The 19,902-nt window shown below is 41.1% G+C and overlaps 1 protein-coding gene across 1 annotated transcript in view; it reads left to right on the top strand.

Annotated features, from left to right (window-relative positions):
- Positions 1-18,872, top strand: part of kti12 (KTI12 chromatin associated homolog) — a 39,897-nt gene extending 21,025 nt beyond the window's left edge. Inside the window, exons 3-9 of the mRNA XM_043680568.1 lie at positions 2,420-2,472; positions 6,895-6,950; positions 9,926-10,005; positions 12,722-12,881; positions 15,830-15,892; positions 17,622-17,690; positions 18,665-18,872. Of these exons, the coding sequence (XP_043536503.1) occupies positions 2,420-2,472; positions 6,895-6,950; positions 9,926-10,005; positions 12,722-12,881; positions 15,830-15,892; positions 17,622-17,690; positions 18,665-18,808 (625 nt within the window). The 3' untranslated portion in view covers positions 18,809-18,872. The remainder of the gene's footprint in view (positions 1-2,419; positions 2,473-6,894; positions 6,951-9,925; positions 10,006-12,721; positions 12,882-15,829; positions 15,893-17,621; positions 17,691-18,664) is intronic.
- Positions 18,873-19,902: the final 1,030 nt, after the last annotated feature.

Here is a 19,902-nt window from a genome sequence, read left to right as displayed (position 1 = left end):
GAAAGATGGTCAATTCCAAATTTTTCTAAAATGAAAGAGACTGGAGTTTCAATAACTAATAAATCTGAGAGGAAATATGAAAACAGAACATTTAACACTTAATGTACAATACAGATGATAAATTTGAAAAAGGAGGTCAGGAAGCAGGGTGGCTAAACAGACCAGAGGGTTTTCTTTGAATTCATGCTGTCAGTATCATTCATTGATCAGTCAGCTGCCTTCTAGAACTGCTACAGTCCATTTGCGCAAGTCAACCCTCAGTGCTGCCATCCAGGATTTTAGTCCAGTGACCTTGAAGGAACCATGATCTATTTCCAAGTCAGGATGGTGACTGGATTGGAGGGGGGCTTGCAGGTCGTGATGTACCCATGTATCTGCTGCCCTTGTCCTTCTGGATAGACATGATCATGGTTTTGGAACGTGGTGTTTAAGGATCTTGGGCAAATTGTCTTTCTTTCACCTCCATCTCAAGCAGATTCAAAACCGAATTCAAGAACAAGTTATAAAGAGAGGTTGGGGCGTCTTTCACTGGAGCCGTGGGAGGTTGAGAGATGACCTTCTACAAGTTTATAAAATCATGAGGGGTATAGATGGGGTTAATGATGGGTGTCTTTTCTGTAGAATTGGGGATTTCGAGACTAGCAGGCATGTATTTAAGGTGAGAGGAGAGAGATTTTAGAAAGGCACGATGGGCAGATTTTTTACCCAGTGGGTGGTTCGCCTGTGGAATGAACTTCCTGAGGAAGTGATGGATGTGGGCGCAATCACAACGTTTAAAAGACACTTTGATAAGGATGAATAGGAAGCATTTGGAGTGATATGGGGCAGGAGCAGGCAGGTGGGACTAGTTTAGTTTGGGATTATGTTTCGCATGGGACTAAAGGGTCTGTTTCCAGGTTGTATGACAATAAAAATATAATCTAATGCACCTTCTGGGCTTCGGATATATTGTTGGGTTTGAAATCCATCAGTCCCATAAACGGTTAAATTACTCTTTTTGATGATTGATTCAGTCTGACTAATGGAGACAAACTTCTCAGAGTTTGCCTTCAGAACTGACTCCTCGAAAAACCAAAAAACATTACTTCTGTCTGTGTCTGCTGACTGCATTCAATCATTTGCCAACAGTATGTATTTGAGTGGCGACTTTACTTTACCTCCCCCTCAGACATTTTTTTTCCACAGCTCTACCAAACTTAGAAAGCTCAGCCTTTCATGATTGGGTGGGAGTCGAAGAGTATGGTGCTGGAAAAGCACAGCCGGTCAGGCAGCAACAGAGGAGCAGGGGAGTCGATGTTTCGAGCATAAGCTCTTCATCAGGAATGAGGGGGTGGCAAGGAGGCTGAGAGATAATTGCGTTTGGGTGGGATGGCAGTGCTGTTAGATTATGAGTGCAAGTTGCCATACTAGATTGCTATTGAATGGCACACCCAATACCCTACTAATGCATGAATCAACAAATCATTTGTCATTGAGGAGATGATGGGATGGATATCAATAGAAATTTGGTTTGACCCCTGCCCATGTAACTAATTCTCGTTTAGTGCAAGCACTAGGCAGTATAGCCATTTTTCTCCTGGCTCACAGCAAAGTGTGAAAAGACATTCTTGAAATACCATTGGTGAACAGTTGGAAAGAGGCCATTGTCATGGAGAAGAAAATAACAAGCCTTTTTGGATTGGGATGGAAATGGAAAAGGAGTTTGAACAATGAACGCAAAAGTAGCGAGTCTATGCATTAAGGCCACATCTGGAGCACTGTTTAGTATTGGTCTCCAGTACTAAACGTTATTTTTAAGGAAGGATTCCAATACATTGGAGGCAATTCAGAAAAGGTTTACCACACTAATACCGGTCACAAACGGCTTGCCTGAAGAAGAGGCATTGGACAGACTAGGTTTGTATCCACTGGAGCTTAGAGAAAGAGGCAACTCAATTGAAATGTGTAAGATCTTCAGGGTCTTGACAGGGTAGATGTAGAGCATGTGTTTCCTCTTGTGGCAGAATAATTCTTAAATGGGCAACCCATTATTTTTAAAAGAGCTAAGGCCCTTTTTTCTAAGGGCCATGAGTCTTTAGAACTTGCTGTTCCTATAACTATTTGGAAGCAGAACCTTTGACTAGTTTTAAGGCCAAAATGAATGGATTCTTGTTAAACAAGGGGGTGAAAGGTCATCCATAATTAATAGGAATGTGTTGTTGAATTTACAATCAGATCAGCTGTGGCATAAGGGGCTAAATAACCTAATTCTGCTCAATATCCTGGTGTTTTTCGCAAAGTTGATTGTAATTTTTAGATTGGAACTGCTTTAAATGGAATTTGGAATAATGTGCCCAATAATAGTGAACTTTTTAAACAATATGGTGTATGTTCATGTCACACATCCCAGTCACTATGTACAATTCTTTTTTTCCCTCAGGAAAATCAATAAAGATGATGTAGTAATTATGGATTCTCTAAACTACATCAAAGGTATGACTAATAATTAATCTGATTCTTTGTTTGGATTTATTCCTAATTTTTCTAAGTTCCTGAACAGTGTAGAATAGGTCATTACTGATGAGGTATTTTGGGAGAGGTTGAGGTAAACAGGAAAACAGAAGCTGGAATGGAAGGTCAGTTCTGAGATTGAGCCCTTGAGCTGGTATTTTGCTGCAGCTTTGAAGTGGTAGTACAGGCTGTAACTGATGTAACAGGGTTCCTATATGTGAGAAGGGGTGAGCAAGAGAAGGTTCACCATCAAATAGCAAATGATTTCATCAAAGGGCTTGAATAGGACTCTCTGTGACTACCTGTAAGCATTAATGACAATGAGATACTCGACCAGAAAGCACTTCAGGATTATTTTATGATGTATGGTGCTGTAATAAGGTAGATTACATGTATATCTCTCTAAAATGCTCCCTAAACTTGTCTGTTGTTTTAATGCACTTGTGGGATGTGAGTGTCGCTGGCTGGTCAGCATTTAGTCACCCTTGAGAAGGTGGAGGTGAGCTGCCTCCTTGAACTGTTGTAGTCCCTCATTCTGTAGGTTGACTCGCAATGCCCATAGGGAGAGAGTTCTGGATTTTGACCCAGCAATAGTGAAGGAATGACGATACATTTCCAAGTCAGTATAATGAGTGGCTTGGAGGGTAACATGGAGGGAGTGGTGTTCCCATGTACCTGCTGTCCTCATCCTTCTAGGTGGAAGTGGTCATAGGTTTTGGAAGGAGCTGCCTGAGGATCTTTGAACTTGAAGCATTGTATTTAAAAGTAAGAGAGCTGACCATTTTTGCTTTTATTTCTAACATTGGGGATTTGTAAGCAGCTGCCAAGTTACAATGAAGCCATTTGTCTGGAATAAACATAAAGGTGTCTTGGCTTTCAGAATATGTCCATTTATAGTAATTATCCTTTATAATTCAAGGTACAGAACAGTTCTATTTCAGATATTAAATTTGATTTGTTTGTAGCATGCTTATGCCTATGATGGAATACTGTGTATCTTTGCCTAAACATCTGAGGACTATTGCAGTACTGAGGAAGTTCTGCCCTGCTGAAGATGTCATCTATTGGATGAGATGTTCAACTGAGTCCCCATCTGTTACCTTTTAATAACACAAAACATCTCCTGCCACTATTTGAAGAATAAGGGTGGGGAGCACAGCAAGTTTCTGAAAGCAGCATTGTAATATTTGCTTCAGTAGTTGAGAGAAAAAGTAGCTGTGATATTGAGGAGAAATTGAACATATTTCTTTCAAAACAGTCATGGGATTGTTTTTACACCCAGCTGAGGGAACAGGTAGACGTTTGGTTTAAAGGTTGATCTTAACAAGGAAAATGCACAGTATTCAGTCTGTGTCGCACTGGAGCGTCAGCACTCTAGGTCTCTGCCTTTGCTTCTGAACCCACATCCATTGAGAAAGATTGATTCGGTACTTGTCTGGAGGGTCTGTGCCATGTATTCACTGTCTGCTGCTGATGTATTTTATTAATAGTATATGTTAAATTCCATGAAGTTAGTTGCTTGGTTATTGACTATCTCCAATAATAAAGCTGTAAATAAACAGTGCCATTGTAACCCACTCTGCTCAAAGTGGCTGTGAGACAAGCTGTCAGGTTTCTGGTAACCACAAATATAAGAACCACGATGAAAGGAAAGTCAGGGGAGAGGAGTTCTATTTTATTTCTAGTATCTATCTTATACTGAAGGATAATTTACCTACAAAAACATAGAAGCATCAATTTACTAATCTCAAGTGTTTCTTAGTTTGTAGCTCACACCTTGCTGATTCATGAGGATGATGTGATTTTATTTTGATTGTTCCAGGATCCTGATTATCTATGATACAAGTACAGTATAAGTCTCCCAAACCAGCTACCATGATCCTTGCAGGTTTCAGATAGTCCTCTGTCACACTCTGTGGATCTTCTCTTTTTAGGGGCAAATGCAATTAAGATGTGAAGGGTAGGTAGACGTCGACCAGACCAACATGACCTCTTCTCCTTTGCCAGTTGTGAACAGGGATAATGCAACTGAGTCTTTTTAATAGAAATACAATCTGCCTTCACACATCTGTAAAGCTGCTTCTGACTTCTCTGAACCATGTAGGGTTCTCTGGAGCTGGGCGTGAGAAGCTAAGGAATTTGGCTGACCTGATCAGGTTTCAAAATGTGGACGGCAGGTGAATTTGCCCTAAAAAGCCCACAGGAAATTTGACAGGTGGCAAGTGAGCGAAAATGCTCCCTTGTATGAGTGAGACAGAATCTGAGGAGTACGCTCCTCCACTTAGTTTCTGCTATAGTTTCTCCTATACCAACTGCTCCAGCTTCACCACTCACTCGTTTGCCCTCGTTTTGCTGCTGTTGCTCCTCAAGACCCACTGTGTGATTGGAAAAGTGCCAAGGGCTAGGACTTGTGCGAGGAGGAACTGGAGCAGTGACTTGGAGAGGAGGCAGGTTTGAAGGAAGATAAGAAATGGCTCCTGCTGTTGGGCACTGATAACTGCAATAAATTGGGACTACGTTTGCGTTTGAGGTTCACATTTGATGGTAGATAAAATAGATAAATTAGTTATTTAAAGCTCCAAGAATTTTTTTTTTCAAAGCATTGAATTTGTACAGCATTTGAGGGCAATATATATCCCGAGTTTGGCTTGGTTAGTAAAGGTCCCTTATGAGATTCTCCAAAAAAAAAGACCTGGGATTCAGGGAAATGACGTTTTGTGTGTCTTGAGCAATATACGCTTTCCCGTATGTTGTGGCTTTAAGCTTCATTGAGGGGTGATGGTTGCAGAAGATATTGATGAATTCTTCCCAATTCTGCTTTTGTGAAAGCCCAGACATCTCATATGTCATCCACAAAGCTTCATAATGTTTGGAGTCTGCTTTTTCAAAGCAAACTTTCTGGTCCACCACCATGTGTATGTTTATATGAGCAAATATCCTACACGTAGTTGTGCTTTTGATTTGAAGATTAATTATTGAATTCAAAATTACTTTTTCTTAAACCTAAATGGAATAGCTGGGTTATAGCTTCATTTGGTCTGTCTAACTGGGGAAGTTTTAAAAAGATACTTCTGACAGCCAGTACACCATCTGATTTAATGTTTGTCCAAATACTTTCAATGTCCATAGTAAAGAGTATGGCATTGGGGATGTACAGTTAGATTTGGCGAGCTATAAAGGTGTGTCTCTTTTAAGGTAGGCAAGATGCTTCTGTGTTAAGGATTTAAAAGCGCCCTTATTAAAACTGACATGATCAAATAAAAAAAGTATTAACTTGGAAAACATTCTGACAGTTTCACTTAAAGCAGTGGTAGTAATAACTTCTCTGTATTCCACTTGTTATGCAGTTGGACCATTTGGAAGCCCATGGTCCAACTGGGCTTTTTTAAGTACATATTTAACGCAGAAGTATCAAGGGAGGAGAGAAAAAAATCTCTTGGATTGGACTAAGCTGCTCCTTGGATGCTGCCTGAACTGCTGTGCTCTTCCAGCACCACTAATCCAGAATAAGCAAAGTCAAGTTGTGCTAAATGCTTGCAATTAATTTTTAGAAAGGACAGATGTGAGATTTGTTGCCACTAAGTTAACTTGTGCCAAGTAGTTAGACTTTTCATTTGGAGATTAAATGTAGATTTATTTACAGTAAATTAACAAAATGTCATCTTTACAGATTCCCAAGTAAAAGGTTTAATACATTAACGTCTTTGTACATAGTGTTTGAGCTACCTCATCTAAAGGAAATCCTTTTCTTAAAAAAAACTAATACAAAATACAGAAGATAATGTTACTAAATGGCTCCATCACCTAAAAGTAGTTTTTAAGAATGTAAAAGGAGCTCATGGAAATCACATGTATTCAGCAGGAATTAAAAAAAAAAAGGTTTGCTCACTCTCCATGTTCTGTTATCCAATCCGACTGGTGATTTGCTGGACAGAATTTTCTAGTACACGTGTTCAATCTCCAACTCTTAACAGGAGGATTTACTCATGAAAAAAGACAGCCTTAATTTAGTGTAATTTATATTTTCACTCTTGTTTTCTATGTTCTTATGATACGTTTATAACTTGCCATCTCTGCTGGGCCCAGTGGCCATTGATACAAGGAGAAGACTCTTCAACTGGGTACAGTGGGGGTAGTGAGGGGGTTGTGGAGCTGAGGACAACATCCAAAGAATGTGTGTGTTGAAGCCGCCAATTAAATTTGTCTAAACTGTTGAGTCAGACAGACAGAGAGCCAGTGGTAAATTAGCAGCTGAAATGATAATGGGATCTGTCAAACAAAAATCCAGACCAAAGTGACTTTGCATGTAACATTTCTGCTGAAGAAGTGAAAATATTGACTCACAGTGCCTAATTTTGTTCCAATGATATGCACCTCTGTGACTGTTGTTCTTCTTAAATATAGGCTACAGATATGAACTTTTCTGCCTGGTAAAGCATGCTCAGACTCCACACTGTCTGGTAAGGGGTCATTAATTTTTTTTGAGAACTCGTGTGAAAGGTATTGAAGGATATATACAATATGAAAATGAATTTATTGTACAGCTGCTAGTTCCAGCCTGGTAGAATCCAAGGATATAGACAAAAAAAAAACCTGCAGATGCTGGAATCCAAAGCCAACAGACAGGAGGCTGGAAGAACACAGCAAGTCAGGCAACATCAGGAGGTGGAGAAGTTGACCTTTTGGGTGTAACTGTCCTTCAGAATACAAGACCCTCGAATTATTGTCCGTCTTCCCACCCACTCTCTTTTTTTTGAACTGAGCAAATTGTACTGGAAAATGTCAATTGGAACTAATTGTATTCACTTATGGTTTCTGATGTATCTTCACAATATTTTGTAAATGGAATGACTAATACTTTGAATAAAATCCCTTTAGGAATTGTTGCTTTTTATAATTTAAAAAAATCCTTTTTGTCTCCTCATCCTCCTCTTTTGAGTGTAATCCCCATGTAGAAAGAATTTTTTATTTATTTCGAGCCATTGCCATCCACAAGATGTGAGCATCAGTGTTTCATGAGCAGTGAGTTTCTTTCTCTTTATTAACTCCATAGCACCTTGCCTATATTTAATTTTCTCTAAGCTTTTGTTTAATTCAAACTTGATTACACTTGAGAGAACTTAAATTAAGACACACAACAATCTCTGTAGGGAAAAGGAATTGTACATGCATTGTGCTCCATTTTGAATTGAACGAAAGTGTGAAGGACAGTAGTTCTGTTATGCGTTCTCCCTGGTAGCTCACTGATCAATCAGCAGTTTTGTTTTCCTCATCTGTTGCACCCTTTGACATTTGGTGTTCTTGTGAATGTGAGAGTACGAGTTGGGATAATTCTGGCAACTTTTGTTTTTCCTTTTATAAGCAATACTCAAATTCTCTATCACCAAGCAACAGAATTTAGCCACCACTGTTCTACAGACACACATGGCAGCCAATTTGTACATAGCAAGGTCCCACAAACAGCAGACGCTGGCTTTTGGTGAACGTCAGGGCGAGCTCCTCCATATTTCAGAGAGAGTTAATTATGTCTGTCTTTTCTTTTTCTATCCTAAAGGAGGGTGGGTGAGGAGGTGTGACGGTGATGTTCAATGTCAGTCATTCATTTGAAACATTACCTCTGACCACAGCCACTGCTGTCCCTGAGCTCCACACATATGCAGTCACACAGCCTGTGGCGCAGAATCTTCACCTCAATGCGCACATTGCATGCAATCCGTTTTCCTTTTTATGTCTCTCCATACAGCAATTGTAATGGGACTCTTAAGCAATAAATAGTCAATGCACAACAAAGAAAAATTGCGGGGGACATTGCCCCATCCCAACTTTCTTGAAGTCTTCCCTCTACTGCCCTAGGGTGTTTCTCAGATTACTGAGTTTCCGTTGAAACCATATCCTTGCAATTCAGATGAAGGGCTTGAGCTGAGCCAAAATGCTACTGAGGGACAATGTTCTCCTGACCCTGTCCTTCTAGACTATCTCCTGGCCACTGGGTGAAGTGATAGAAACAGGCACTGGAAGAACAATACCCCAGTGATTACTGAGAAGAGAAATGGGAGAAAACATTTGCAAAATATGGTGCTTTTTTAAATATTAAAAAAAAATTGCAATTATACTGTGCTTTTCACCACTAGCTTTGCAGCCAGTTATGCTCTTTGAAACATATCAAATTCCTTCACTGTTGCTGGATGAAAAGCCTGGAATTTCCTTCCTAACAGCACTATTTAAAAATTACATTGCAGACTTCAACGATTCAAGAAAGTGGCGAAAGTGAGGATTGCAGATGCTGGAGATTAGAGTCAAGATTCCAGCGGTGCTGGAAAAGCACAGCAGGTCAGGCAACATCCGAGGAGCAGGAGAATCGACGTTTTGGGCAGGAGCCCTTCATCAGCATTCCTGATAAAGGGTTCCTGCCCGAAATGCTGATTTTTTTTTTTTTACCTGCTCCTCGGATGCTGCCTGACCTGCTGTGCTTTTCCAGCACCGCTGTAATCTTGATTCAAGAAGGTGGCCTATGACTACCTTCTGTAGGACAATTGGGGTTGGGCCGTACTGCAACGCTCTCATCCCATGAATGATTTTCTTTTGTTTTAACGAACCCACAAAGCACAAGAAAGATTGCATCTACCATTTTATCTCCTCTGTTCTCACTGTCCAGGGCCCCATACACTCCCTTTGGATAATAGCGCATTTTTTTAAAAAAGATACTGGTGTTGCAGTTGGTAATGTTCCATGTGCCTGCTGCTCTTGTCCATCTAAGTGACAGAAAGATCAGAGTGGAAAGGAGAATTGACACGAGTGATCGAACTGAACGGGGAAATTCGCCAAAAGGTTTGGCCTCCTAATTTCATGAAGACCGCTTCATGAGCAATAACTAGAAAGCAGCCCTCCTAACCTATAACTTCCTTGCAGATGTTCATTAGAATAGGGTAAGCTGAAGGAACCCCATCTTGTTTTTTGATTCTGCTCTCAACCTCCTTCTGGATTAATAACTGAATTCAGTTTATTTGGATTCCAAATTCTTGCCCCACTTTTCCAGATAGCAGTGTTAATCCTGATTCTGCCATTCCATTTATACCTGTGTAAACCCAAACTTTTAGTTTTCCCATTATCACCACATTCACTTTGCATCCTCATCCTTTTGTCATTTACTATCTCCACACTTCCACCTATTACTGATCTTTTTCTCCTTTCATCCCTTCCTCTGTTCTCTCTGTCTCCCCCTTTAAAATCTGTTCCATCCATAACTTTTTCCCAATTCCAATAAAATGTCATCAATCTGAAATGTTAACTGTCTAACTTCCCACAGAACTTCTGACCAGGGTGTTTCTGACATGTTCTTTTAATTTCAGAAGTTCAGCATCTGGAGTACTGTACTTTTGTTAGTGAAGCCTATTTCCTGTTGAGGATAAGATTGGATTTTTGTTTTTGTTTCTAGATTCACTGTGACACTGCTGTCGATGTCTGTTCATTGTGGAACCGGAACAGAGAGCCAGAGGAGCAATACTCCCAGGAAATGTGAGCTTGCTACCGCTGTTGTTGTCCTGTTCAGTGTTAAAGCAATGTTGTCCAATCTGGTGACATCCAACAGCTGGACCAGTGCATTAGTCTCAGCTGGGAAGCCACTATTTGACTTGGTGTCACTCTTCCCTCATGCAGTGCTAGATCGGTGTCATTATCTTAACCATCTTGAGATCACAAGTAAATTCTGAGGTTATCATTTAGATGGTTCTTCGGTGAGCATGTTTGTTAGAATCATAACTGTTCTAAGTAACATACGAACGCACATGAATTGTGAGCATGAGTAGCCTATTTGTTCCCCTCGGCCTTCTCTGTCATTCTTTAAGATCATAGCTTATCTGATTGTGCTGCAATTCCAATTTCCTTGTCAATTAAGAATCAATCTAACTCTGCCTTAAAAATCTGAAATGACCCATTTCCCACTGCTTTCTGGCGAGAGAGTGGTCTCCAGCATTACAGATAGCAGACTTCAGCCAATTCGATTCACTTCACGTGATGTCAAGAAACAGTTGAAAACACTGGATACTGCAAAGGCTACAGGTCCTGACAACATTCTGGCAATAGTACTGACGACTTGTGCTCCAGAACTTGCTGCTCCCTGAGCCAATATGTTCTAGTTCAGCACTGGCTTCAGTGGGATATTGCCCAGGTATATCCTGTTCATAAAAAGCAGGACAAGTCCAAAGCAGGCAATTACTGTCCCATCAGTCTACCCTCAATCATCAGTAAAATGATCACCAGTGCTATCAAGTAGCACTTGCTCAGTGATGCTCTTGGGTTCTGCAAAGGCCACTCAGCTCCTGACCTAAACTACAGCTTTGGTTCAGACATGTACAGAAGTGAGGTGAGTGTGACAGCATTTAACATCAAGGCTACGTTTGACTGAGTGTGGCATCAAGAAACCCTAGAAAACTGGAATCAATGGGTATTGGGGACAAACTCTCCAATGGTCAGAATCGTATCTGACACATAAGGCGTTCGTGGTCATTGGAGGTCAGTCATCTCAGCTCCAGGAATCTCTGCAGGAGTTCCTCAGGGTAGTATCTTAGGCCCAACCACCTTCAGCTGCTTAATCAATGAATTTCCCACCACCATAAGGTCAGAGTAGGGATATTTGCCGATGATTGTCCAATGTTCAGCACCATTCACAACTTGCATTTGCCTTCTTGATAACTTGCTAGAAATGCTGACATTGTGATCCTTGATGAATAGTTATTGCTTCTGGTTATCTGATGTGTACACAGTCTTTTTCTGCTACCCAAAGCCTACCTGAATGGTGTGGCCTGAATCTGTAGCTTCTCTCCATTAGAGGAAAGTGAGGTCTGCAGCTGCTGGAGATCAGAGTTGAGAGTGTGTTGCTGGAAAAGGACAGCAGGTGAGGCAGCATCCGAGGAACAGGAGAATCAACATCTCAAGCCGGAGACTTTAATCAGGAATCTGAAACATCGATTCTCCTGTTCGAATGCTGCCTGACTTGTGCATTTCCAGCGACACACTCTCTACTCCTCTCCATTAGAATCAAAAGTCCAATCCATAAGTTAATGAATAAGGGGTTCTAAACCTGGTATAAAATGTGGATTTTCATAATCCATTAGTTGTAGTCCACCTAGTTCTTTAGAAATTAAAGATGAGTTCAGATATTTAATGTCCTCCATTTTATGCCAACCAGTCATGGGATCGTAGGACTAACAGCACAGAAACAGACCATTCAGCCAAGCTCGTGTTTATGCTGTACAGGTGTCCCCTTCACAAGAAGGGTCACTGAATGCAAAACGTTAACTCTGTTTTCTCGCCACAGATGCTGTCAAATGGACAGAGGTTCTCCAGCAATTTGTTTTTGTTTCAAAATCTTGTTTCCCAGCCATTTTGACTTTTAGTTTATACAATGTCCCCTTCCACGTCGTTCTTTGCTTGCTTTGTAGTTGCATGGGCTGTCTGAGTCCTAGTGGAAGGCATGTTACATGGTTTCACTAAAATAAAAAAACTCCAGATGCTGGGAATTTGAAACAAAGTTCTGGATAATCTCAGCAGGTCTGGCAGCATCTGTGGAGAGAAAATCACTGTTAATGTTTAATGTCCTCTGACCCTGCTCCCTCTGGGTGCAAACATTCTCTTGACGTTACTTTGAAGAAAATAAGAGGAGCATCTTCTGTGTCACGTTCAGTATTTATGCCTGGATCCACATGGGGGGGGAAAAATACTTATCTGGTCATTATAATTGTAGGAAGTCTGATTACACAAATTTCCTGCCTCATTTTATACGTTACAGCATTTCAACCAGTAACTAGAATTAACATTAGAGTCCAGTGACCTTTTTTTTTGTCACTGGACTTGTAACATTAACTCCGCTTTTCCTCTACGCATGTTGCACACCTGCTGAGTTTCTCCAGCAATTTTAGTTTTTGTTTCTGATTTCCAGCATCTGCAGTTCTTTTGTGCTATTATAACGGTAGCTATACAAAAGAACTTAATGGGCTCTTCATGTGAACACTGGATATCACAAACTGCCCTATAGTCAAAAGTTTTTCTCGTTCTAATATGGCCCATTGTCTAATTATGTTTGGTTACATGTTACTAGTTTATGGAAGGTGCAGTATGAATTCAATGTTACAATGTTCTGTAAAGCCCTCCCAGTCCACGCACTGTTTGCTCTCTCAACCTTTTTGAGTTGGTTATGACTGTTCTCTCTTTCTCTGTTTTGCAATTCCTTAAGTTTCGATGAGCTGGTGATGCGATTTGAGGCCCCAGAATCCCGGAACCGGTGGGATAGTCCATTGTTCACCATCCAGAAAGATGATGCCCTCCCCTTTGAAGCGATATATGATGCAGTCTTCCATAGGAAAGCCCCACCACCCAACCAGTCAACACTGAACGTGAGTGAGGACAGCGAGTGGTGCCTGTATGTGTTTAGAATTGCTAGTAATCTAGTATGGCCTGGTTGATCCAGGAATTAGAGACACAAATCCAGGGCACTGCTGTGAGTCAAGTTAGCAAGGGGAGATGATGGTAGAGTGGTAGTGTCACTGGACTATTAATCCAGAGATTCAAGCTAATGCTGAGAGCAAAAGGTCAAAATCTACCACATCATCTGGTGGAAGTTGGATTCTATTAATACTGAGTGTAGAATTCAAAGAGCAGTTGAAGGCTTGTGGTCTTGTGATGTCTCTTTCAGAATCCTCATTTGTTTTTGTCACTGTGGCCTGTGGGATTGTTGCCGTCATCATACAGGTTACTCTGGTATAATGTGTTTCGTTAACACAATTGGCTGTAATGCGATTTGACAAATTGTGAACGGTGTTTGGATAATGCAAATTTTCTACTGAATGGGTATAGTGATTTTCTATCGTGATCTTGTGCAGTGCAATTTTATATAGTGGCTTTTCCATAGCACGATTTTCAATGGTGCAGGGTAGCAGAGGAAAGAAGCTATCCTGTTATAGTAGAACAGTCTCTACTCCTGGCTTTCTTCAAGCCTCCCTCGTTCCATGACTCAACGTTGTTTTTATATCTGGTTTTTAAAATTTTTCTCCCTCCTCTTATCCCACATTTCTCCTTCAATTGTTGCTAGAGACCTGGTAAAACTATCATCGATTATTGGAAAAAAAGCCATGCTTTTCGAAGATTAATACATTTCTATATTTCTAGATATTAAAGATATCTAAGGACATGGAGGTAGTACAGGAAAATGGTGGTGTTGAGATAGAAGGCCACCCATGACTTAGTTGAATGGCAGAGAGGGTTTGAGGATCCAAATGGCTACCTCCTGATCCAATTTCTTCTGTTCCCAATACCCTTTACAGAAGGAAATATCCTGGCAATTGTTGTCAGCAGATAACTGAGCACCAGGGCAGGGACAAACCTGCAGATATTCTGCCTTCGGCGTTTGACGAGGTTGTACATGGTAGACTGGTTTACAAGGTTAGATCACATAAAACATAGGCAGAACTAGCCGTTTGGGTACAGAACTGGCTTGAAGTTAGGAGACAGAGGGTGATGGTGGAGGGTTGCTTTTCAGATTGGAAGCCTGTGAGTAGTGATGCTGCACAAGGATCGATGGTGCGTTCACTGCTTTTCGTCAATTGTATAAATGATTTGGATGTGAACATGGGTATAGTTAATAAGTTTGCACATGACATCAAAATTGGTGGTGAAGTAGACAGCGAAGGAAATTACCTCCTGAGTACAACGGGATCTAGATCAGATGGGCCAAGGAGTGATAGATGGAATTTAATTTAGATAAATGTGAGATGCTGCCTTTTTTGGGGGTGGGGATGAGTCCAAAGTTAGAGGTTATAGGTTTAAAGTAAGAGGAGAAAGATTTAAAAAGGACCTAAGGGGTGACTTTTTCACACAAACGGTGGTGTGTATATGGAATGAGCTGCCAGAGGAAGTGGTGGAGACTGGTACAGTTACAACATTTAAAACGCAGCTGGATGGGTATATGAATAGAAAGGGTTTAGAGGGATATGGGCCAAGTGCTGGCAAATGGGACTAGATTAATTTGGCGTATCTGGTTGCCCTGGACGAGTTGGACCAAGGGGTCTGTTTCCACGCTGTATATCTCTGACTCTATGTTCATTAAAGGTTGAATCACAGAATTGTCACAGAAGACAACCATTGGACCCATCATGCCTGCAGCAACTCATCAAATCAACATCATTACCTAGTGTCAATCTTCAGTTTTCTCCACACATCCTTGCAAACTATTTTCATTCAAATAATCATCCAGTGCCCTCTTAAATGCCTCAATCTAGCATATTGCTTGTGAATTAGTTTAAAGTTTGTTTTTAAATTGGAATTTGTTGGAGCACAGATGAAAGTTGCATCACAGGTAGACCAGGTCATTAAGGCAGCATTTAGTATATTCATTACTGAGACCATTGAGTACAGGCGTTGAGATGTCATGTGAGGCCACTTTTTGAGTACTGTGTACAGTGCTGATTGCCCTGCAAAATTGGCCAGAATGTTGCTGGGACTGGAGGGTTTGAGTTATAAGGAGAGGCTGGGATTCTTTTCACTGGAGGATAGGAGGTTGTGGGGTGACCTTTTATAGAGGTTCGTAAAATCATGAGGGGCAAAGATAAGGTGATTAGCAATGATCTTTTCCCTAGGATGGGGGATTTCAAAACAGGGGGAGCATATCGTTAAGGTGAGAGAAGGAAGATTTTAAAAGGGACCTGAGGGGCAGCTCTTTCTGAGATTGGTTAGTGTGTGGAATAAACTGCCAGAGGAAGTGGTAGATGCAGGTACAGTCACAACATTTAAAACACATTTGGACAGGTACATGAATTGGAAAGGTTTAGAGGGATATGGGGCATGTTCATTTTAGAAACTGGCTGGCATGGACAGGTTGGACCGAGGGGTCTGTTTCCGTTCCGTATGATTTGAGGAGTTTTGATGGAATTAATGAAGAAAAGCTGATCTGATTAGCAGGAAGGCTGGTAATCCGAGGATCCAGATTTAAGATAATTGGTCAGGGGGAAAATGAGGGGTTTTTTCACCCATGGGTTTATCATCTAGAATAATCCTGAAAGCATGTTTAACAGAAAATTTCAAAAGGAACTTGAGTGCATGCTGAATAAGGGACTGAACAGAGTGTAGGATTAACTGAAAAGCTCCTTTTAAAGAGCTGGGCTCAATGGACTGAACAGCCTCCCTTAAAAGATGAATTCCATGAATTGTGTGAAGTGTTGACCTTTTACAGATCATCAGGCATGGGCTAGAGGTACTGGGTAGGGCATGTGCGATTGTTGTCTTTCTGTTCTTTAGTGCCAATAATTAAGCCACAATTAATGTTTATCCTTTTAATGTTCATTTTCAGCAACCACTTTCCTCGACAAACTTCATGTATGAGTTGGATCGAGTTACACAGGAGATGGTCACGGTGAGTTTTGTTTGGGAGGAATTATTCGTGTTGGGTGGAAAATTAATTCCTCAGGGAGAGACAGTAGGGTAATAGTAATGTCACTGCTCCAGTAATGCTGAGGACAATGGCAGCAGGTGGAGTTTAAATTCGATTACTTTTTTAAAAATCTGGAATTGAAAGCTAGTTCTACAGATAGTTTAGTAATAAGCTTTTATTAATTGACACACAATCTCATCTGGTTCACTAATTTCCTTTGGGAGGAAATCTGCCATCCACCGCCTCCAACCTGTTTAGTAATAAGCTTTTATTAATTGACACACAATCTCATCTGGTTCACTAATTTCCTTTGGGAGGAAATCTGCCATCCTTACCTGGTCTGCCCGATATGTGACTTCAGACCTACAGCAATATGGTTGACTCTGAAATGACCCAGCAAACTACTCAGTTCAAAGGCAATTAAGAATGGACAGCTAATGATCCTCTTGCCAGCAAACTCCCGTTTGAATCAAATAATTTAAAAACAAACTTCAAAAAAAAAGTGTTGCTTACTCTGAAACACATTGAACTGTCTTCAGAAGGTCATATTCTTTTACCTGAGTCAGCCACCTTCAAGGTAGAGTTGCACTCCAGGGTTTGAGCACAAAACTGAACGCTGTCTCTCTCTGTGCTGCACTGATTGAGTTGCTGCCTTTTGCGAGACCTTAAACATGGATGTTAAACATGGTCCTCACATGGATGTTAAACATTCCATTGTTATTTTGCAGGCTCTATCCTGGCCCCTATTTAACCTTGAACCAATGTCACAAAAACAGGTTATCATATTGCTGGTTTTGGGAGCTTGCTGTGCATGAATTAACTACTGTATTTCCTACATTACACCAATCATTGCATTTCATACATTAAGTGCTTTGATGTCCAGTGGTCACAAGAAAGGGTTTTATAAATACATATTTAAAGAGTTATTTTCAGTAAACCTCAGGTGGATAATATCGCATATCAGTCATTGTTTAGACCCTATCCATCATTATTAAGTTTATGAATCACTTGCTTCCATTTCTCTCACTAACCATTCTGGGTGTGTACCGATTCAGTGTCTCACTGGGGAGCTGGATCTAAACTATTTCCACCTTGTAACTGAGGGAGTTTTGGCTGATTGAGGTGATAGCGCATTATTGTCACTCATCATTGCTACCAGCCCTTTCAGTACTTTGCTTTTCTTTGTGTGCTCAAATTGGGTGGGAAAAAGATAATCAAACTTTTCCTTTCATGGTGTCCTCCTCCTCCTCCTCCTCCTCCTCTGTCTGTCTCCTCATGGTATACGAGCTGGGAGGAGGACGAATATTCATGCTGTCAACCTGAATCCCACACCTTCACAATACTGCTTCCTCATGTACCAAGATGTTATTCCCATTAACCCACTTCCCTGGACCTTCTTTCCTGTCGCTGTTGTCCAAAGGCCTGCCTGAGCAAGGTGGGAATTTAGAGACATTTTTGGGGCAGTTTTGTGCAGAGAAAACACATCCCATAAAAGTGTTTGATAGATGACCCAAACTACCTTCGTACAGGATCTTTCCAGCTAATGGACAGAGTGGGAGCTGGGTTTAAATACAGGCCACGTTAATGGGTCAGAACCTAATCCACTATGCCCTGTTTGCACTGTCTTCCCTTAGCACACCATTGTTGCTTCACTTTGTGATGTTAATTGTCAAAATATGCATTTTGAAATGTTGTTCCTTTAAACTTTTAGACCATATTAAACACACAGAAGACGAGTGTACCTGGAGACCTGATAACGGTGCCTGGAGCCAATGTGAAGATATCCTTTTATAAAATGCTTTTAAATTTTAAAACTATCATTTTAGATCCTTTTGTAATGGTAGTGCACTCGCCTCTGAGTCAGAAGGTGTGTGCTGAAGCTACACTCGAGGGGCTTGAGTACAGCATCTCGCTAACACTTGATTGAGTGGGAAGAAAACTGTTTGATAGAGTTCACTGTGTGAACCGTGAGGTCATCTGTGTTGGCTTTTGGCAGAACAGATCACATCCTCTAAAGGCTGAGGAGCTGGGGGCTGTCAGGAGCTGAGAGATTTAGGTGCTAGATACAGAAGTCACTAAAAGCCTCCAGGCAGACACACAAAAAAAATTCAGAGAGCTAATGGAGTCTCGCCATTATCTCAAGGGTTCTGTTGTTGTGACATTCTTTCTCAGCTGTGAGTGGAATATAGCTTTCAGCACTGGGAACAGCACTTTAGGTGAGATGTAGGACTATAATGGAAGTGTTGCAGCAGAAAATTCACCAGATTTAGATATTTTCATCAGCTTGTTCAAATGTGTTATGGCAAAGCCTCGAAGCTGGTGGGGCTTGAATGTGGGCCGCCTTGCCCAGAGATATGGATACTACCACTCTGTCACGGGAGCCCTTTTTTGGGCTTAAGATTAAGTTGAGGACTGGGGTTGGTAAGACTAGGTCTGCATAGCTGCCTCCTCTAGTGCAGTACCGATACCTTTAAACAGGGAGTTTGTCTGATTTCCTGGGGTGGATGTATAAGTTCTTTTGCCACTATTGGGAGAGGAATGGGAAAGCTGCACTTCACATGTTTCCACTGTATACAAAGTCTGTAACAGTTGTCCAAAGGCATGACAGAAGTGCAAATTTTATTTACTTCTGAGTCAATAGATATTTGCATTTTCCCAAATTGTGACACTATAACAATTGCCAAAAGCTTCAAGTGTTGTTTGGTGGGGCAGGTTATTCAATTAAATGATTTCTTTCCTTAATCTTGATGGCACATTGAGCTAACACGAAGCCTGCAAATGGCGGAACTTCGTAAACTGAGGCGGCAGTTCATCAGCTACACCAAGATGCACCCGACGGAGAATATCGGACAGATAGCGAACATGTTTGTGCAGTACATTAACCGCAGCCTACACTAGCGAGCAAAGTGGCAGATTGTGACATGGATTTCTTTAATTATATTAAAGTGTTTTTAGACCAAGATCATTTTCTTGTTTGCCTGTCCAGTTGAAAATATTGATGCTTAAAACCAGGGCACTTTAGTAAGAAGACTCTTGCGATACAAGTTACTGGAGGGTGAAGAAATAAAAACAATGCTGGAGGAACTCAGCTGCTCTGGCAGTATCTTTGTAGAGAGAGACTGTTAACGTTTTGATAAACACTGTAAGACATGGGAGCAGGCCATTCAGTCCATCTGTTCTGCTATTCAGAGAACTTGGCTGATCTGATAATCCTCCACTCCACTTTTCAAATAACTCATTCCCACACTGATTCAAAAACCTCTCTACCTTGGCCTTGAATATACTAAGACCCAGCCTGACCGCCCTCTACAGGAAAGAATTCCACAGGGTCACTAGCCTCTGAGAGAACACGATTCCTCCATTTGTCTTAAATTAGTTATTATTCTGAGATTATATCCTCTGGCCCTAGACTCTCCCACTAAGGGGAAAAGACCTTCCTGCATCTATCGTCAGAAGTCCCCTTACAATCTTGTGTGTTTTGACAAGTTCACTTTTCATTCGTCTAAGCTCCAGTGATTATAGGCCCAACCTCTCCTCAAGGATCAAAGGCAGATGAATTTAGAGGTTGCATTAGTACACGTAACTATGATATTGTAGCTATTACAGACACTTGGTTGTGAGAGACAAAAGACCGGCAGTTTGATATTTCAGGCGAGATAGGAATGTAAAAGGTGTGGGGGAGTTGTTACTCGTTAGGGAGAATATCACAACTGTACAAAGGAGGACACCTCTGGTTCATCCAGCAAGATCATATGGGTAGAGCTCAGGAATAGGAAAAGTACAATCAGTTAGGGATTTTACTACAGGTCCCCCGACAGCCAGTGAGAGAAGAACAGGTGTGGGCAGATCATGGAAAAATGTGAAAACAGCAGGGTTGTTGCAGTGGGTGATTTGAACTGGATTTTGATTTTATTGTCGCCTGTACTCCAGTACGGAAGTGCAGTGGAAAATGTATAATGTCGCTACACCAGGTGCCATTTCTGGTACAAATA

This window comes from Chiloscyllium plagiosum, chromosome 40, assembly GCF_004010195.1.
Source record: "Chiloscyllium plagiosum isolate BGI_BamShark_2017 chromosome 40, ASM401019v2, whole genome shotgun sequence".
NCBI lineage: Eukaryota > Metazoa > Chordata > Chondrichthyes > Orectolobiformes > Hemiscylliidae > Chiloscyllium > Chiloscyllium plagiosum.
The sequence above is the reverse complement of the archived record's forward strand: the minus strand, read 5'-3'. Positions and strand labels throughout refer to the sequence as shown.